The sequence below is a fragment of the Glandiceps talaboti genome, chromosome 17 (genome assembly GCF_964340395.1).
Source record: "Glandiceps talaboti chromosome 17, keGlaTala1.1, whole genome shotgun sequence".
Lineage (NCBI taxonomy): Eukaryota > Metazoa > Hemichordata > Enteropneusta > Spengelidae > Glandiceps > Glandiceps talaboti.
This window is the reverse complement of record NC_135565.1, coordinates 18,122,536-18,140,493: the sequence shown is the minus strand read 5'-3', so window position 1 is coordinate 18,140,493 and position 17,958 is coordinate 18,122,536. Positions and strand designations below refer to the sequence as shown.

The 17,958-nt window shown below is 33.4% G+C and overlaps 1 protein-coding gene across 1 annotated transcript; it reads left to right on the top strand.

Annotated features, from left to right (window-relative positions):
* Window positions 1–4,543: 4,543 nt before the first annotated feature.
* Window positions 4,544–17,817, top strand: LOC144448529 (thromboxane-A synthase-like). The gene is given in 14 exon segments (XM_078138796.1): window positions 4,544–4,703; window positions 5,345–5,436; window positions 6,854–7,009; window positions 7,620–7,716; window positions 8,332–8,460; window positions 9,936–10,024; window positions 10,818–10,969; window positions 12,268–12,389; window positions 13,116–13,293; window positions 14,095–14,216; window positions 14,862–14,950; window positions 15,658–15,795; window positions 16,356–16,518; window positions 17,300–17,817. Coding segments are annotated over 13 exon segments (1,581 nt in total). The 5' UTR covers window positions 4,544–4,703; window positions 5,345–5,365; the 3' UTR covers window positions 17,375–17,817.
* The last annotated feature ends 141 nt before the right edge of the window (window positions 17,818–17,958 follow it).

The following is a 17,958-nucleotide window of genomic DNA, read 5'->3' as shown; positions in this document are numbered from 1 at the left end:
AAAGCAATTATTATCATTGATAAATTATCCATGAAATTTGTGGAATATGTTTGAGAAAAATATACATTGTCATAATGACTTATTATGGCTCAAGCTGAGGTTAAATCGGTGGGGGTTTCACTGAAGTGAAAATATTTGCACATACATACACATACACGTACATACGTACGTACGTACGTACACACACACACATAAACATAAACACACATACACATACATACATACACACATGTACCTAACCACTTACGTACATACACACATAAACACACACATACACATACACATACACATACATACATAAACACACACACATACACATACATACATACATACATACATAAACACACACATACACATACATACATGCATGCATGCATGCACATATGCACACACATACGTACGTATGTACGTACGTACGTACGTACGTACGTACGTACATACATGCACAAACACATACATACACATGTACATATGTACATATAAGTTGAAATCATGTATATCAGGGCTAAATAATGGAAAATTGCAATACTGAATATCTGGGCTAAATAATGGAAAATTGCAATACTGAATATCTTGGCTAAATAATGGAAAATTGCAATACTGAATATCTTGGCTAAATAATGGAAAATTGCAATACTGAATATCTTGGCTAAATAATGGAAAATTGCAATACTGAATATGGGCTAAATAATGGAAAATAGCAATACTGAATATGGGCTAAATAATGGAAAATAGCAATACTGAATATGGGCTAAATAATGGAAAATTGCAATACTGAATATCTGGGCTAAATAATGGAAAATTGCAATACTGAATATCTTGGCTAAATAATGGAAAATTGCAATACTGAATATCTTGGCTAAATAATGGAAAATTGCAATACTGAATATGGGCTAAATAATGGAAAATAGCAATACTGAATATCTGGGCTAAATAATGGAAAATTGCAATACTGAATATGGGCTAAATAATGGAAAATTGCAATACTGAATATGGGCTAAATAATGGAAAATAGCAATACTGAATATGGGCTAAATAATGGAAAATCTGTGCAACATGGAAACTTGTAATACTGAATATCTGGACTAAACATGGGTCAGAGAGCATGTAATTGATTGATTGATTTATTATTTGGTTGAATGATTGACCAATTGAATGATCAGTTTTTGTGGGGTAATATAACTTATTTTGTGTGTGATATTGATCAATTGAGTTTTGTGGTGATATAAAACTTCTTCTTTCACTGGCTACTTTTCTCTCTTTCAGCTGTATGTAATTCTCTCTTTATTGACTAAGTAAAGACACCTTGTCCATTCTTCTCCTCTTATCTAAATTAAAACACCTCTAATCTCATAATTAGCATGGATCAGTTACTGCAAAAATTTGCTTTATGTCTAATCTTCTTGGAGATTATGACATTAATGGACAAACAGTCAATCATGCACACACTAGTAGAAGTACTCTCTTTTATACTAGATAATGCATAAATGAGTGATAATCTCCCAGAAGATAAGAAATAAGGCAAACTGTCAATATAAGTGATCTCTTACCAATTATAAGATTAGGGGTGTTTTAATTTAGATAAGGAGAAGAATGGACAAGGTGTATGTATTTAGTCAATAAAGAGAGAATTACATACAGTTGAAAGTGAGAAACATGGCCAGGGAAAGAAAAAAAGTTTTATATCACCACAAAAGTCAATGAGTGAATTGATCAATATCACACACCAAATAAGTTATATTGCGCTACAAAAATTTATCATTCAATTAGTCATTCAACCAAATATAAAATCAATCAATAAATTGATCGATCAATCGATCAATCAATTACGTGCTCGCTGACCCCTGTGGTCTAATGGAAAATTGCAATAATGAATATCTTGGCTAAATAATGGAAAGTTGCAATCATGAATATCTTGGCTAAATGATGGAAAGTTGCAATAATGAATATCTTGGCTAAATAATGGAAAATTGCAATCATGAATATCTTGGCTAAATAATGGAAAATTGCAATCATGAATATCTTGGCTAAATGATGGAAAGTTGCAATCATGAATATCTTGGCTAAATAATGGAAAATTGCAATCATGAATATCTTGGCTAAATAATGGAAAATTGCAATCATGAATATCTTGGCTAAATAATGGAAAATTGCAATAATGAATATCTTGGCTGCTAAATAATGGAAAGTTGCAATCATGAATATCTTGGCTAAATGATGGAAAGTTGCAATCATGAATATCTTGGCTAAATGATGGAAAGTTGCAATAATGAATACTAGTATCTGAACCTAAAGGAAAATTGCAATGCTGAATATCTGGGCTAAATAATGGAAAACTGCAATATAATAGTCAATATATTGGCTAAATAATGTAAATTGCAATCGTGATCGAATATTGGGGCTAAATATTGGAAAATAGCAATACTGAATATGGGCTAAATAATGGAAAATTGCAATACTGAATATCTGGGCTAAATAATGGAAAATTGCAATACTGAATATCTTGGCTAAATAATGGAAAATTGCAATACTGAATATCTTGGCTAAATAATGGAAAATTGCAATACTGAATATGGGCTAAATAATGGAAAATAGCAATACTGAATATCTGGGCTAAATAATGGAAAATTGCAATACTGAATATGGGCTAAATAATGGAAAATTGCAATACTGAATATGGGCTAAATAATGGAAAATAGCAATACTGAATATGGGCTAAATAATGGAAAATTGCAATACTGAATATGGGCTAAATAATGGAAAATCTGTGCAACATGGAAACTTGTAATACTGAATATCTGGACTAAACATGGGTCAGAGAGCATGTAATTGATTGATTGATTGATTGATTTATTATTTGGTTGAATGATTGACCAATTGAATGATCAGTTTTTGTGGGGTAATATAACTTATTTTGTGTGTGATATTGATCAATTGAGTTTTGTGGTGATATAAAACTTCTTCTTTCACTGGCTACTTTTCTCTCTTTCAGCTGTATGTAATTCTCTCTTTATTGACTAAGTAAAGACACCTTGTCCATTCTTCTCCTCTTATCTAAATTAAAACACCTCTAATCTCATAATTAGCATGGATCAGTTACTGCAAAAATTTGCTTTATGTCTAATCTTCTTGGAGATTATGACATTAATGGACAAACAGTCAATCATGCACACACTAGTAGAAGTACTCTCTTTTATACTAGATAATGCATAAATGAGTGATAATCTCCCAGAAGATAAGAAATAAGGCAAACTGTCAATATAAGTGATCTCTTACCAATTATAAGATTAGGGGTGTTTTAATTTAGATAAGGAGAAGAATGGACAAGGTGTCTGTATTTAGTCAATAAAGAGAGAATTACATACAGTTGAAAGTGAGAAACATGGCCAGGGAAAGAAAAAAAGTTTTATATCACCACAAAAGTCAATGAGTGAATTGATCAATATCACACACCAAATAAGTTATATTGCGCTACAAAAATTTATCATTCAATTAGTCATTCAACCAAATATAAAATCAATCAATAAATTGATCGATCAATCGATCAATCAATTACGTGCTCGCTGACCCCTGTGGTCTAATGGAAAATTGCAATAATGAATATCTTGGCTAAATAATGGAAAGTAGCAATCATGAATATCTTGGCTAAATGATGGAAAGTTGCAATAATGAATATCTTGGCTAAATAATGGAAAATTGCAATCATGAATATCTTGGCTAAATAATGGAAAATTGCAATCATGAATATCTTGGCTAAATGATGGAAAGTTGCAATCATGAATATCTTGGCTAAATAATGGAAAATTGCAATCATGAATATCTTGGCTAAATAATGGAAAATTGCAATCATGAATATCTTGGCTAAATAATGGAAAATTGCAATAATGAATATCTTGGCTGCTAAATAATGGAAAGTTGCAATCATGAATATCTTGGCTAAATGATGGAAAGTTGCAATCATGAATATCTTGGCTAAATGATGGAAAGTTGCAATAATGAATACTAGTATCTGAACCTAAAGGAAAATTGCAATGCTGAATATCTGGGCTAAATAATGGAAAACTGCAATATAATAGTCAATATATTGGCTAAATAATGTAAATTGCAATCGTGATCGAATATTGGGGCTAAATATTGGAAAACTGCAATATCTAGGCTAAATAATGAAAATTTCCGCAATTATGAATATCTAGTATAGGTGGGTTAAAATTGGTGGTTGGAACACTCGGTCGGAATGAGTTGTGGTAAACAGTGCACAATAATTACATGTATGATGGGATGTGTTGTGGTACGTCCGTGCTTAGGTAGCTATATATATCCGTCATTGTTTATGGCTGGGGGGGGGGGGGACGACAATTGATTGAACACCTTGCATCCCCTTGATATGGCGTGACCTCGCGTGACCCTGTTGTTTTGTCCACCAATGCATGCACTTTTAGATACAACCTACGACCTTGGTTATAATAGGTGTTCTCATTAGTCTTGGTTACCCAGCCTCTCGACGCTGGGGGCTCTGCCTACTAGACAGACGTTTGGGGTTGTCACTTAGGCCATGGATGTATTCGCAGAGCCGCCAACAGCGAGAGGCTGGGTAACCAAGACTATGTTCTCATCGGACTATAGACTGAGCTGTGTGTGACGACGACAACTCTGTTCCCGGTGGCGTATAGTAAAGTGTAACGTTACAGATCACCGGTATACCGGTAAGTCTAATGTCGATTTCGTCGAGTCGAGTAGCCAGGACTTCTGGTAGTTCTGTATACCGTCGATGGTGGTGATGATCGCCTGTCTTTTCTGATTGGAGTATTACATTGTTTTGACGTAGGAAAAGTAAAAGTCGACGATAGTGGAATATGCTCCGAATTCACAGCATGGCTAGGCAGTGCAGTAAGAAATCAATCAAGCAGTCTTTTTTTTTTTTAAATATTAATCTTGGATTCTTTATTGTTAGTATTAGTATCTTTCACGTACTGGTTACATCTATTAGTCACTTAGTCTATCAGCTAGCCCTCGGATGTTCTTCCCATAAAATATGACACAGCCGAACAACGCTATCGAGGAGTTTCGGGCAAGCCCTCACATGCGAACTTCGTTCGCTTATAGTTATAGCATCGAAAGAAAGCCCGAACGTCTATCAGCAAGACTATTAGTCACTGTGATGGGGTCGGGGAGCGGTTTCTCTCCTCTCCCCCCCCCCCCCATTCGCTGACTGTGAAATTGTGAGACAAACATTGCGCCATATTAAATGATAATGAATAAAAGATCGAAAAATGTAAAATAAAAAATGGCAAATTTAGCAATTCTGTCAATATTGTAAAATAAGTTTTCTTTACTCATATTTCAGGAAATACCTCAATGATTCAAAATGTTGGTGCATCTTTTTGACAATTCGGTCATTTTGGTTTTATTTACAATTTTAATTGGATTTCTGATATGGTAAGTACATGTGAGCTCATTATAGTACCAAATTCACATATGACAGATGAAATACCAAAAGTGTAAGTGAGAATAAAATTAATGATCGACACATATATCCAAACTGAATATGAACTGAAAAAAGGCCAAATATACATATATATTGCAAATAAGAAAAAAATACATGACGTGAGTACAAGTGTGGTTTACTCTGGGAGTTTGCACGAGATCTTGCAATGTTTTCTGCACCCGTATGCGAATCAAAGTGCAGCAGAAAACACTACAAGCTCTCATGCAAATACCCCTGAGTACCCACACTGGAACTCACATAGCACGGTGTTCTAGCTGTTATTATTACATACGTTTATCCTAAACAACAAATATCCATACAAATGATACTATGCAATCATAGGGTTTCATGTAAAAGTAGTGATTGTGTCCTCATTTGCATATCATTTGCATGCAGGTATGCAATAATGTTTTCTGTATTGCACTGTAGTGAATAATATATACCACTAGTATGCATGCACACCAGTGTAAGTAATCTCTGGTACATATGTAATAATACCACTAGTATGCATGTACATCGTAATCTCTGGTACATATGTAATTATACCACTAGTATACACATGCACTGGTACAAGTAATCTCTGCCAGTACATATGTAATAATACCACTAGTATGCACGCACACCAGTATAAGTAATCTCTGGTACATACCACTAGTATGCACACACACTAGTGTAAGTAATCTCTGGTACATATGTAATAATACCACTTAGTATACACACACACACACACCAGTGTAAGTAATCTTTGGTACATATGTAATAATACCACTATAGTATGCATGTACATCGTAATTTCTGGTACTTAGTATACACACACCAGTGTAAGTAATCTCCGGTACATACCGGTATATTATAATACCATTTAGTATGCACACACACCGTAATCTCTGGTACACATGTAATAATACCACTTAGTATGCACACACACTAGTGTAAATAATCTCTGGTACATATGTATAATACACATTTCTTGCATAGTACTTTATTGAAACTGAGGGCCATTTGGTGTTCTATTAATACCCCGGCACAGATCTAATAATAGCTGCCCTTTATACAACGTCCTTGGGAGCAATTCGATACATGTGTTAGGAGCATATAGGATTAAAGCCTTCACAAATTAACCCTGTCCTACCAGGTTCCCATTTATACAGATGGGATAACTTGAGCTTCAGGATAAGGATTTCATTAATTCGGGAAAAAATGGCAGCAAATTATGAGGCTAGATTGCAGCCATGCACATACTCTGATCATCAGGACTGTATGTGCTAAACAACATCATTAATATATATATATGGCTGTTCCAACAACAAATTATACCCCTTTTCAATTCATTAATTACATTTTATGTTATGCTGTTGTATCTTGTAGGTGGTCCCTTGCACCTTTTTACTTTTCAAGTAATCTAAATCTACCTGGTCCAAGGCCATGGCCATTATTTGGAAATTTCTTTGAACTACATGGTGGTGATGGGCAATTCCCACAAAATATTGTGAGATTGATACAGAAGTATGGAGAAATCTTTACGTAAGTGATTACTGAAAGTATTTGTTCATTGAACATCATAATCAAATAGCGAGTTGTTACAAAATTCTTACAGCCCCTCATGCTGTAGTCTAGTACCTACATGCTATGAGAGAGAGAGAGAGAGAGAGAGAGAGAGAGAGAGAGAGAGAGAGAGAGAGAGAGAGAGAGAGAGAGAGAGAGAGAGAGGGGGGGGGGGGGTTAGGCAGGCAGGCAGACAGACAGAGTTTTCATAGAAAACGACTACATGTATAGTAAACTAGAGGCATCATAAAAATAATGAATATGCAATTTCTTGGTTGACACCATAACTTCTGCTCCATGCGCTTCACATGCATAATTACTATAGATGTGCTTGAAAATTAGTTGACCTTCTTGTTCTATTTTGGCCTTCTAGCATGAGATAAAATGCTATTGCAGGTACCGAGAATTGCTGTCAGCCATCTTGTTCTATTTTGGCCTGCTAGCATGAAATAAAATGATATTGCAGGTACCAAGAATTGCTGTCAGCTAGGTGTCAGCATCTAGTAATGATTGGAAAATAGACAGTTGGAAATTGTAAATTTTGTTATTTAGCTATTTACACACCTTTATATCTTATTAAACCATTTAGTTGTTACCAAGGAAGATTACAGTTAGTTGTGATTGCTGACCCAAAACTACTGAAGCAGATACTTGTTAAAAATTTTAACGATTTCCAGGACAGGAGGGTAAGTACAGAAGAGATGTGACAATGACAGGGTAGTTATACATGTAAGTATAAATCTGCCGGAGTTCCCAAGATGTTTTACTGAGGTTCTTCACCAAAATTATTGTATGATATATGTCTGAAACTATGCAAGTTTTACCAGACTTACTTCCCTCGTACACTACGATACGAAACAATACAATATCTTATATTTTTATTACCCTGATAATAAATTTAAAAAAATGACATGTTACCATCTGTAATTAACATTTTTCACTATTCAATAATATACACAAAAAAGGGTAGTTTGACTTACGTAGTGTGACCTTTAAACCTTTGACCTTTGACATGCCACTGACACAGCAATCTCTTGTGACCCACCAAAATATAGTGTTCCCCTATCTGTTAATGTGTTGTGACTCATAAGACAGTTTAGTTCTTATTATTTTGGCCCACAACAGAAAATTTTGTCTTTAAATTATATTGAGGGCACACAATAAATGAAAAGAGAAAAAACATCTTGTGTATAAAAAGTTAATTATTTGCTGTATACATTTCTGACCTTAATTTTCTTACAGAAACATATATTTTACTGATATTAAGAAATTACAATGAAGATTTCTTTCTTTGGTTTCAGCACTTTATGGGAAGTGCAAAACGATTGCATGAAATTACACGGAATGGTGTTATCAATTTGGAAGGATCCCGGTGGAAAAAAGTTAGGACAGTGCTCACTCCTACTTTTAGTGCATTGAAGATGAAAGAGGTATGTAGAGTAGATAAAAACTATTCTGAGTTCAAATAGAAGCGATGCGAGATATAACTATATCTTTCGCCAAGGAGTAATTGCCTTCATACAGTGATAAGTAAACACCTTGATGAAAAAGTTATTAAAAATTTTTAAGAATTCATTCGTCATCAGAACAATTGCTGATTGGAATGCACTGCCTCCCCCCCTCCCCCTCGCCATTGAATCACCTTAGATACCATTTTTCAAGACAAAACTTAAAGAACACTTAAATTAGTAGTATTCCTAGTCTTGCTGCTAGATGTTCGGGCTTTCTTTCGATACTATAAGCGAACGAAGTTCGCAGTGAGGGCTTGCCCAAACAATGTTCCATCCTCGATAGCGATGTTCAGTCGTGTGTCGTATTCTATCGGAAGAACATCTGAGGTCTAGCAGATAGACTACATGTATAGTATTCCTAGCTTAACCCTTGACACCCCCCCCCCCCCCCCCATTGGCTTGATACTCCTTAGAAAGCAGTGACATAATTTATTTACATTATAAAATATTGTCAATGACGTCCTACTATGCAGTGAGTTATTCTAACAATGCCAGAAGACAATTGTAATGTCATAGGGAAGGTATGCATTGATATTAACATTATACATGTACTAGAATAGTTTAAAGTGGCCATATGGGTGAGGATTTGGTATTTATTTTGGGATTTTTAATTTGTAAAACGGTTTTATCAAGGCTTCCTACTTGAAAATTTCAATGTGAAACAAATAGACCAAGTCTGTTTGTAACTTAATACATTGCAAAAAGCTGAAAAAATGTGTCAAAAAGTTTGTTATTGTATGTACAATAACAAATATTTTACACATTTATCAGTCTTCTGCAATGTATTGAGTTATAGACAAGGACTTGGGATATGTTGTTTCACATTGAAATTTTCAAGTAGGAAGCCATGATAAAACTATTTTACAAATTAAAAATCCCAAAATAAATACCAAATCCTCACCCATATGGCCACTTTAATTGAGGCAATATTGTCATTCGACTAGAAAGCTAATGATCTCAGCCTGTGACTCTTTGATATATTTTGATATTTATAGCTACCAAGAACCATGGCGTTAGACACTCAACAGTATGTTGATTATAATTTTTGAATTCTTTTAAAATGAAATGTAAATCTCACTTTTTATATCAAATGTAATTTTTCTGTTGTGCTACCCTCGTGTCATTATTATTATTATTATTATTATTATTATTATTATTATTATTATTATTATTATTTTATTTGACCTACTTCTTAATTTGTGATCATTTATTTTTCTGTATATGTTAATGTAAATATTGTAAATTTCCCTTACTCGACATTGTGTTAGAAGAGCCTTTGGCTCAATAATCTATCGAGTTTAAATAAAGTCAAACAAACAAACAAACAAACAAACAATATTATCTTCCAGTTTTGTTTTTGCTGACAATTTTTCACAAATCTCTTTTAACCACAGATGTCACCAATAATAAATGTTGCCTCTACAAAATATCTGATGGTTTTAGATTCTCACAGGATAAAGGAGGAACCATTTGATGTGTGGAGGTAGGTAATGTTGTCAACGCATGCAAACTGTACTCAAATTTTAGGTATTTCGGAGTCCAGGCAAGTTGCTGTAAGACCTTCAAAACTTATCATTTTTTATTCACAGTAGTCAGCAATGGACCCGCCAAAACAGTTATATGATTAAATAAACAATGCTTTCTAATTGTTTACCACATTGCTTTCTTTGTTTGTTTGAACAAAAACTCAAGATTTTATTTTTTTAATTTTTGTGTGGCATTCGTTGATGAAGTATAGTATACATTAAATGTATGCTTGGTATTTGATGTTAGTCTCTCACATGTCACCCACCCTACTTGATGGAAAGTTTGTGAGTTATTATCAAGGAAATGTTTGTGAAATTGCATCAATATTATACTATGTATATATAATCATTCTCTTTGAACAGAAAATATGGATATATATATATACCCATTTATTTAATGTCACAACAACCTGTGTCTAATGTCACTAGTTCTGTGCTACTCAAAAACTAGTCAAAATAATCAAGTCACCTTTATATTTTCCCAATTTTTTCATAAATTATGCTTGAGGAGGTATAATTATAATGTTCCCAATATTTTCCTTCATTAGCCTTAAAAATTGTGACCAAAGGGTTTTGTGGCTTTGAGACTCATAGTGACAAGGCCCCTTAGTTCAGCTTGGCTGATTGAAGACAACTATTGGAGAACAGTATCTGATTATAATGCATTATGCAATACTACAGTCTCAGCCATTCCCTTGATCGTTACTCCGATAAAGGAATTTCAATACCTTATTTTCTGCTATCTTTTAGATTATTTGGTAATTATTCTTTGGATGTGATAGCTTCTGCAGCATTTGGTATAGACACAGAGTCACAGACCGAACTCACTGACCAATTTGTCTCTCATGCTTCTGCTATGTTTCGAAATTTTAAATTCAAGAGTGTCTTATTTTTCCTTATTTGTGAGTATACATATCAATTATCTATTTTTCTGTATTTCAATTATCTATTTTTCTGTATTTCAATTATCTATTTTTCTGTATTTCAATTATCTATTTTTCTGTATTTCAATTATCTATTTTTCTGTATTTCAATTATCTATTTTTCTGTATTTCAATTATCTATTTTTCTGTATTTCAATTATCTATTTTTCTGTATTTCAATTATCTATTTTTCTGTATTTCAATTATCTATTTTTCTGTATTTCAATTATCTATTTGTCTGTATTTCAATTATCTATTTTTTTGTATTTCAATTTTCTATTTGTCTGTATTTCAATTATCTATTTTTCTGTATTTCAATTATCTATTTTTCTGTATTTCAATTATCTATTTGTCTGTATTTCAATTATCTATTTGTCTGTATTTCAATTTTCTATTTTTCTGTATTTTTGCAAAGATAGAATCACAATCTTAAAAAAAAGACCTGCCAGTTTTTATTTTTCTAAGTTCAGACAGTCACACTTTTTCAAAATGTTGGTTTCAAAAGTCTATTCATGCACAATGTCAACATTATAAGTAAGTATAAGTGAAATGTAGTCATTTTAGCACAATAAGATTGGGATGATAACATCATATCCATCCATGCACCATGAACCTGGTCTTTCATTGCTGGCATTCTTGCAAGCTCGAGCCTTCCCCTAAGCATGGTGCGGCGTCATGTGTAATACATGTTCATGTTCAAAGGGGGCCAATGATTTTATGACAATGAAAATGCTGTTATCTTGTCAGTTCTGACTGTTCTAAAGTGACTATTAAGCTATCTACATGATTCTTAGAATCTTGAATAATATTTAATATTTTTTATAAATAATAAATAAAAATAGTTCTTTGAAATTATAATATTTTTTTTTCAACAAGTGATATTGTGCTGACAATATTATCTCTAACCTGCTGCAATATGCTAGATTGTAAATATACACATGTACAAGTACGTTGAATTCTGATTTCACTTTGTATGACACCATTGACATTCAGAGATCCTTCATTTTACTTCATTTTCAAGTTTGTATATCTTGGACAAATTGACTTTTAAATATCCTTTTTTGAATTTGAAAAGTGTAGATTTTTGTCATTAATTTTTATAAGCATCTATAGATAAAAACTATTGACCTTAGGTGTACATTTTATGAAGAATGTACAAAAAAAATCTAAATTCATATCTCAAGACTTTATTTGTGTGAAATTGTAAAATTTAAAAGTGCCTGATAATTTGTCCCTTCATAATGTTAAACAATTTTTTTTTTCTATTCTTTTCACAGCAACTTTTCCATGTGTGGCAACACCTCTGACAGCAATATTTAAACAGAGGGTGAAAAATAGAATAAAGTTCTTTGATGACATCATTGAGCAGCTTCTGAATGCCAGACAGGGTGAAAACATAGTAAGAATCCTAATAAACATTATATTAAAGTGGCCATATGGATGAGGATTGGGTATTTATTTTGGATTTTTAATTTATAAAAAACAACAACTATACTATGTTTTTCTACTGCATAAAATGATGTGAAATAACATATACCAAGTCATGATTTGTAACTCAATAAATTGCAAAACATTAAAAATATGTGCACAAATTGTTTGTTATTGTACATAAAAACTTCACAATTCTGCATCGTTTTGCAATTATTTGACTTACAATGAGGACTTCGTATATGTTATTTCAGATTGTGTTTGCAAGTAGAAAAACATAGTAAAGTTGTTTTATAAATTAAATATTCAAAGTAAATACCCAATCCTCACATCCATATGGCCATTTTAACATGATTTCATTCTATAATCAATGATGCGTTTACGTGTATATTAATGTGACTTTAATCACAAATACCAAGTTACTTATAAATAGCATGTTTTCATTCTGCAGATCTCAAGAGATGAGATAAGCCAAGCAATGGTTGCCAGGTACCGGTACATCTTTGAAAGCAAGCTATCCGCTTTCTGCAGTATTCCGTCACATGACAGTCCATTGAAGTGTTGATTGGTCAAAATTGTTTCCACTTTTTTCTCTTTTTGGCTCAGCATCCTCGAAAGCTTTCATGATGTAAAAAATCAACCATAAGAACAATATAATCACCATCTTTTATTTTAATAATTATCTTTGGAAATGTAGGGAAGAAAAGACTTTATTCACCTCCTGCTGGAAGCAGCTGCAGCTGACATAGAAGATGGTAATAGTAAGGACAATGATTCTATGAATATTAATGAAGGACAAAGTCAGAAGAAAGTTGATAAAACAAAACTGACAAGAATTGAAATCAAAGCACAGATTGTGTTATTCCTATTAGCAGGTACGATTTTTCTAATTTTTCTAATTAAAGGTGAACAAATGCAAGACTGAGTTTGTCATATTTGCTTAAGAAAGTTGATAAAACAAAACGGACAAGAATTGAAATCAAAGCACAGATTCTATTATTCCTTTTAGCAGGTATGACTTTTACAATTTTTCTAATTAAAGGTGAACAAAGGCAAGACAGATTTTGTCATATTTGCTTATAAGTTTATGTCCAGTAAGTCATGAAAAGTCATGCTCACTACTCTACATCACATGACTTCTAAAAAAATAAGGGAAATAAAATTATTCTATTCAGATATGGACCACATCCTGTACACTGGGGTAGGGAATTCTGGGATTGGAGCCCAATATTTCTTAAGCTGGTGTCACCAAGAGTATTAGCATCTGTATTGTTTCTACCGTACAGGCTAATTGGGTAGAAACAATTGGACTAATAGTTAGGCACTGTTGACATCAACATTATTAACTGGGTACCAATCCCAGAATTCCAAACCCCAGTGTACAGAGATCAGTTCATGTCTAATTTGAATAATTGTATTTGTTACATGATATCGATGTGGAATGGTGAAAGTGAGTAAATTTTCATGACTCACTGCACATTAATGAAAACAGCTAAGGCAAAATCAGCTTTGCCTGAGTACCTCTTTAGGGCCCTATAAGTTGTAACTGGAGCTATTTGTTTTCCATTATTTGTGATGCATTTAATATGTTTTTGTACCAGCTAAGTGTGACTGGTTGAGTAATTATTCATGCTATTTTAAGTGGGCACAAACTCAAGTTAAATATATCATTACAGGTTATGATACCACAGCCAACACATTAGCATTTTGTGCATACTTATTAGCAAGACACCCTGATGTGCAGGATAGACTTATACAGGAAGTTGAAGATATGCTTCAAGGAGAGTTAATATCTTAAGTTTAATTCATTTCAGGTCATTTCATTTCTGATATGTATTCCACAACATACATTATACCATACACGAGCCATGTAGAACAAAAAATATGGAATATATATTCTGGTCATTCTACATCAAGACAACGCACGTCTGTGTCACGAGAGCACATGTCTACATCACTGGTTTTGCTGTGTTCGAAAACATTCAAAACTACCATTACTTTCCCTGATTTTTCTTTGATGTTACTGGCGCTGGTATAATCACGTTATTCTCCAAAAAAAATTTTCATTCAGTCACAAAATGCTTGTGACTAAGGGGTTGTCATTACTCATCTATCGACTGGTAGTGACAAAGACTCCTTAGGTCACTCATATTTTCCTTTGATGAATGAAGACAACTATTTGGGAATAACATCTAATTATGCCATCTCGACATTTTTCTATTTCCTTTCGACTCATATTCTGTATATTAATTTATGGTTTCTTCAATCATATCAGTGAAATACAAAATTTGCATATTCTTGCATTTTGGAAATGTGAGACTTCAAACTTAACACAAAAAAAATAACTTCTAACTTTTATACTGCAAATAATTTCCTGTTTTTCCAGATACTACATGTATAATTCTATAATAACCACATAATTTCCTAATTCTGAACTTTTTAGACAGAGTTAAACTACAATGCTGTACAAGAAATGCCTTACATGGAAATGGTCCTATCTGAAACATTGCGTTTATATCCACCAGGCTACAGGTTAGTTCTAAAGATGGTCATCATGGATAACATAATTCCAATTACAAGGCTAAAATTATAAACTTTAAAAATATCATTATGAAATTAGTGTTTTGAGATTATGTTTAAAATTTCCATCAAAATAGTGTGGTAGCCATACAGGTATGCTTGCGTGCATCACATCAGTGCCTTCAATTGTCATTTTGTAAGAGGTTAACCTTACAATATGGTGTGGTAGCCATACAGGTATGCTTGCGTGCATCACACCAGTGCCTTCAATTGTCATTTTCTAAGAGGTTAACCTTACAATATGGTGTGGTAGCCATAAAGGTATGCTTGCATGCATCACACCAGTGCCTTCAATTGTCATTTTCTAAGAGGTTAACCTTACAATATGGTGTGGTAGCCATACAGGTATGCTTGCATGCATCACACCAGTGCCTTCAATTGTCATTTTCTAAGAGGTTAACCTTACAATATGGTGTGGTAGCCATACAGGCCTATGCTTGCATGCATCATACCAGAATCAATTGTCATTTTGTAAAAGGTTAACCTTACAATATGGTGTCGGTAGCCATACAGGTATGCTTGCTTGCATCATACCAGTGCCTTCAATTGTCATTTTCTCAGAGGTTAACCTTTGGTGTGGTAGCCAACACATGTATGCTTGCATGCATCATACCAGTTGTCATTTTCTAAGAGGTTAACCTTACATGCATCTTTTGCAGGTTTAACAGAAAGTGTGTACATCCATGTACAATTGGTGGTATTCAGTTTACTGAAAACACAGTAGTTGACATACCTGTGATTGGTATGCATTATAACCCCAAATATTGGCCTGATCCAACTAAATTTGATCCAGAGAGGTAAGTAATTATAACCCAAATATTGGCCTGATCTAAGTAAATTTAACCCAGAGAGGTAAGTAATTATAACCCAAATATTGGCCTGATCCAAGTAAATTTGACCAAGAGAGGTAAGTAATTATAACCCAAATATTGGCCTGATCCAAGTAAATTTGACCAAGAGAGGTAAGTAATTATAACCCCAACTATTGGCCTGATCCAACTAAATTTAACCCAGAGAGGTAAATAATTATAACCCCAAATATTGGCCTGATCTAAGTAAATTTAACCCAGAGAGGTAAGTAATTATAACCCAAAATATTGGCCTGATCAAAGTAAATTTAACCCAGAGAGGTGGGTTGCTGTTATTTAACAAACCGCCAGTCAATTCTTAGTAAAATTGTGAAAACAAATCAGTGGTCACCATGCAAATAAATAGAAGTCAAAATAATATCAATATTAGAATCCAAAATGGCATCCGAATAGTGATCAATACTAGTGTTAGTTACCCAGATAAGAGAGTGATGCACGTGCTGCCTCAAACGATCAGATTAGTAACAATTTTTTTTTTGTTTCTTCAGATTCACACCTGAAGCCAAAGCAGCACGGGACCCTTACACATTTTTGCCATTTAGTCATGGACCAAGAAGTTGTATTGGAATGAGATTTGCACAACTTGAAATGAAAATTGTATTATCAAGAATCTTACAGCAGTTCAGATTTACTACATGTCCAGAAACAGAGGTACACAGCAATATAGAAATGACCACCCATAACCTGATTTGACAAAACATGTCCAAAAGTAACGTAGAAAGCATGTTTAATGGATAACAACTGAAATATTGTATTAAAATCCAGTAGACCTAAAGAAATTTTACAAGAGGAAGTGTAACATCTGATGTGAAAATGTGCAAAAATTTACTTAACATGTCATTTAAGGAATGTAAAGTTGAATTATTATAAAGAAGAAGAAAAGAAAAGAAAAGAAAAGTATCTTTCATTATCAAAACAAAGAATTATATGATGAAAATCGATTTCTACCAAATTTGGACAAAATGTACAGCATCTTCCATTGGAAAGAATCTTCCATTGGAAAGAGTCTACCCAACTTGATTGGATACTATCATAGTATGCCTTTAAATGCTATGTTCCACTGTCATTTGGTTGGACGGGGGCCTCATTGTACAAGATCTTACCCACAACTCTCTCTGATTGGTATCCTTGGGGGTTCCTTATTTTATAACTTCCTTAATAATACATTTCCTACAGTACATTTTTGATATCTGAACTGAAGAAGATGGGTAGAATTGTCATTTGTGACAGTTCTACACCTTCAAATGTCAAAAATATTGTCACAAAAACCATGTAAACAGGTGAGATTTGTCTGACTTTAAGAAGATTATGTTCAACAGTATAAATCAGAGAGAGTTGTGGATAAAATATTGTACAGTAGGGCTAATAGGGTGACACATTGACGTGTTATATCTGACAGATTATAATTTATCATTGCTATAACTATTTGCAGGTGCCATTAAAATTGGATGCTGGGATTACTCTGTCACCAAGGAATGGTATATATCTCATGGTTACTGACAAGTAAATGGTTTGAAATGATTGCCGCTATCACTGGATTATCGAGGATACAGAGTTGAACCAATTTATTGAAGTGGAATGACTTACATGTAACACGTTTTCACTGTGGTCATTTTACAAGTTTCACATGACTATGACTCAGATACGATAGTGAGGTGATGGCTTTTCTCTCTGCATTGAAAATGGCTTTCAGTAGATCTGTGTGTTCTGATATCATCCGCTGAATTCATCAAATCATAAATTAGGCATACTTGACCAAGAAATTTCATTCACATTGCTTTGGTTAAAAGTTGGAAGGTTTAAAGAATGGCATGGTGTCAGAAGCACCAGCATGGTTTGACCTGCTACCATTCTAAAGCTGAACTCCTCATGTATTGCCCAATACATAAATTATTGCATAATACAGGTTATAGTAACTTTTCATTTAGCAAACTATAAATTCATGTATTTCTTCCACTGGTTTTTGTTTTTAGATATGCTTCAAAGCATGTATGAACACAATGTTACAAGCTTTTTTGTGTAGCGTTCACCATTTATTGTCACTGTTAGTTACTTTTTTGATATAGTGTACCATACATGTATACGCTTACA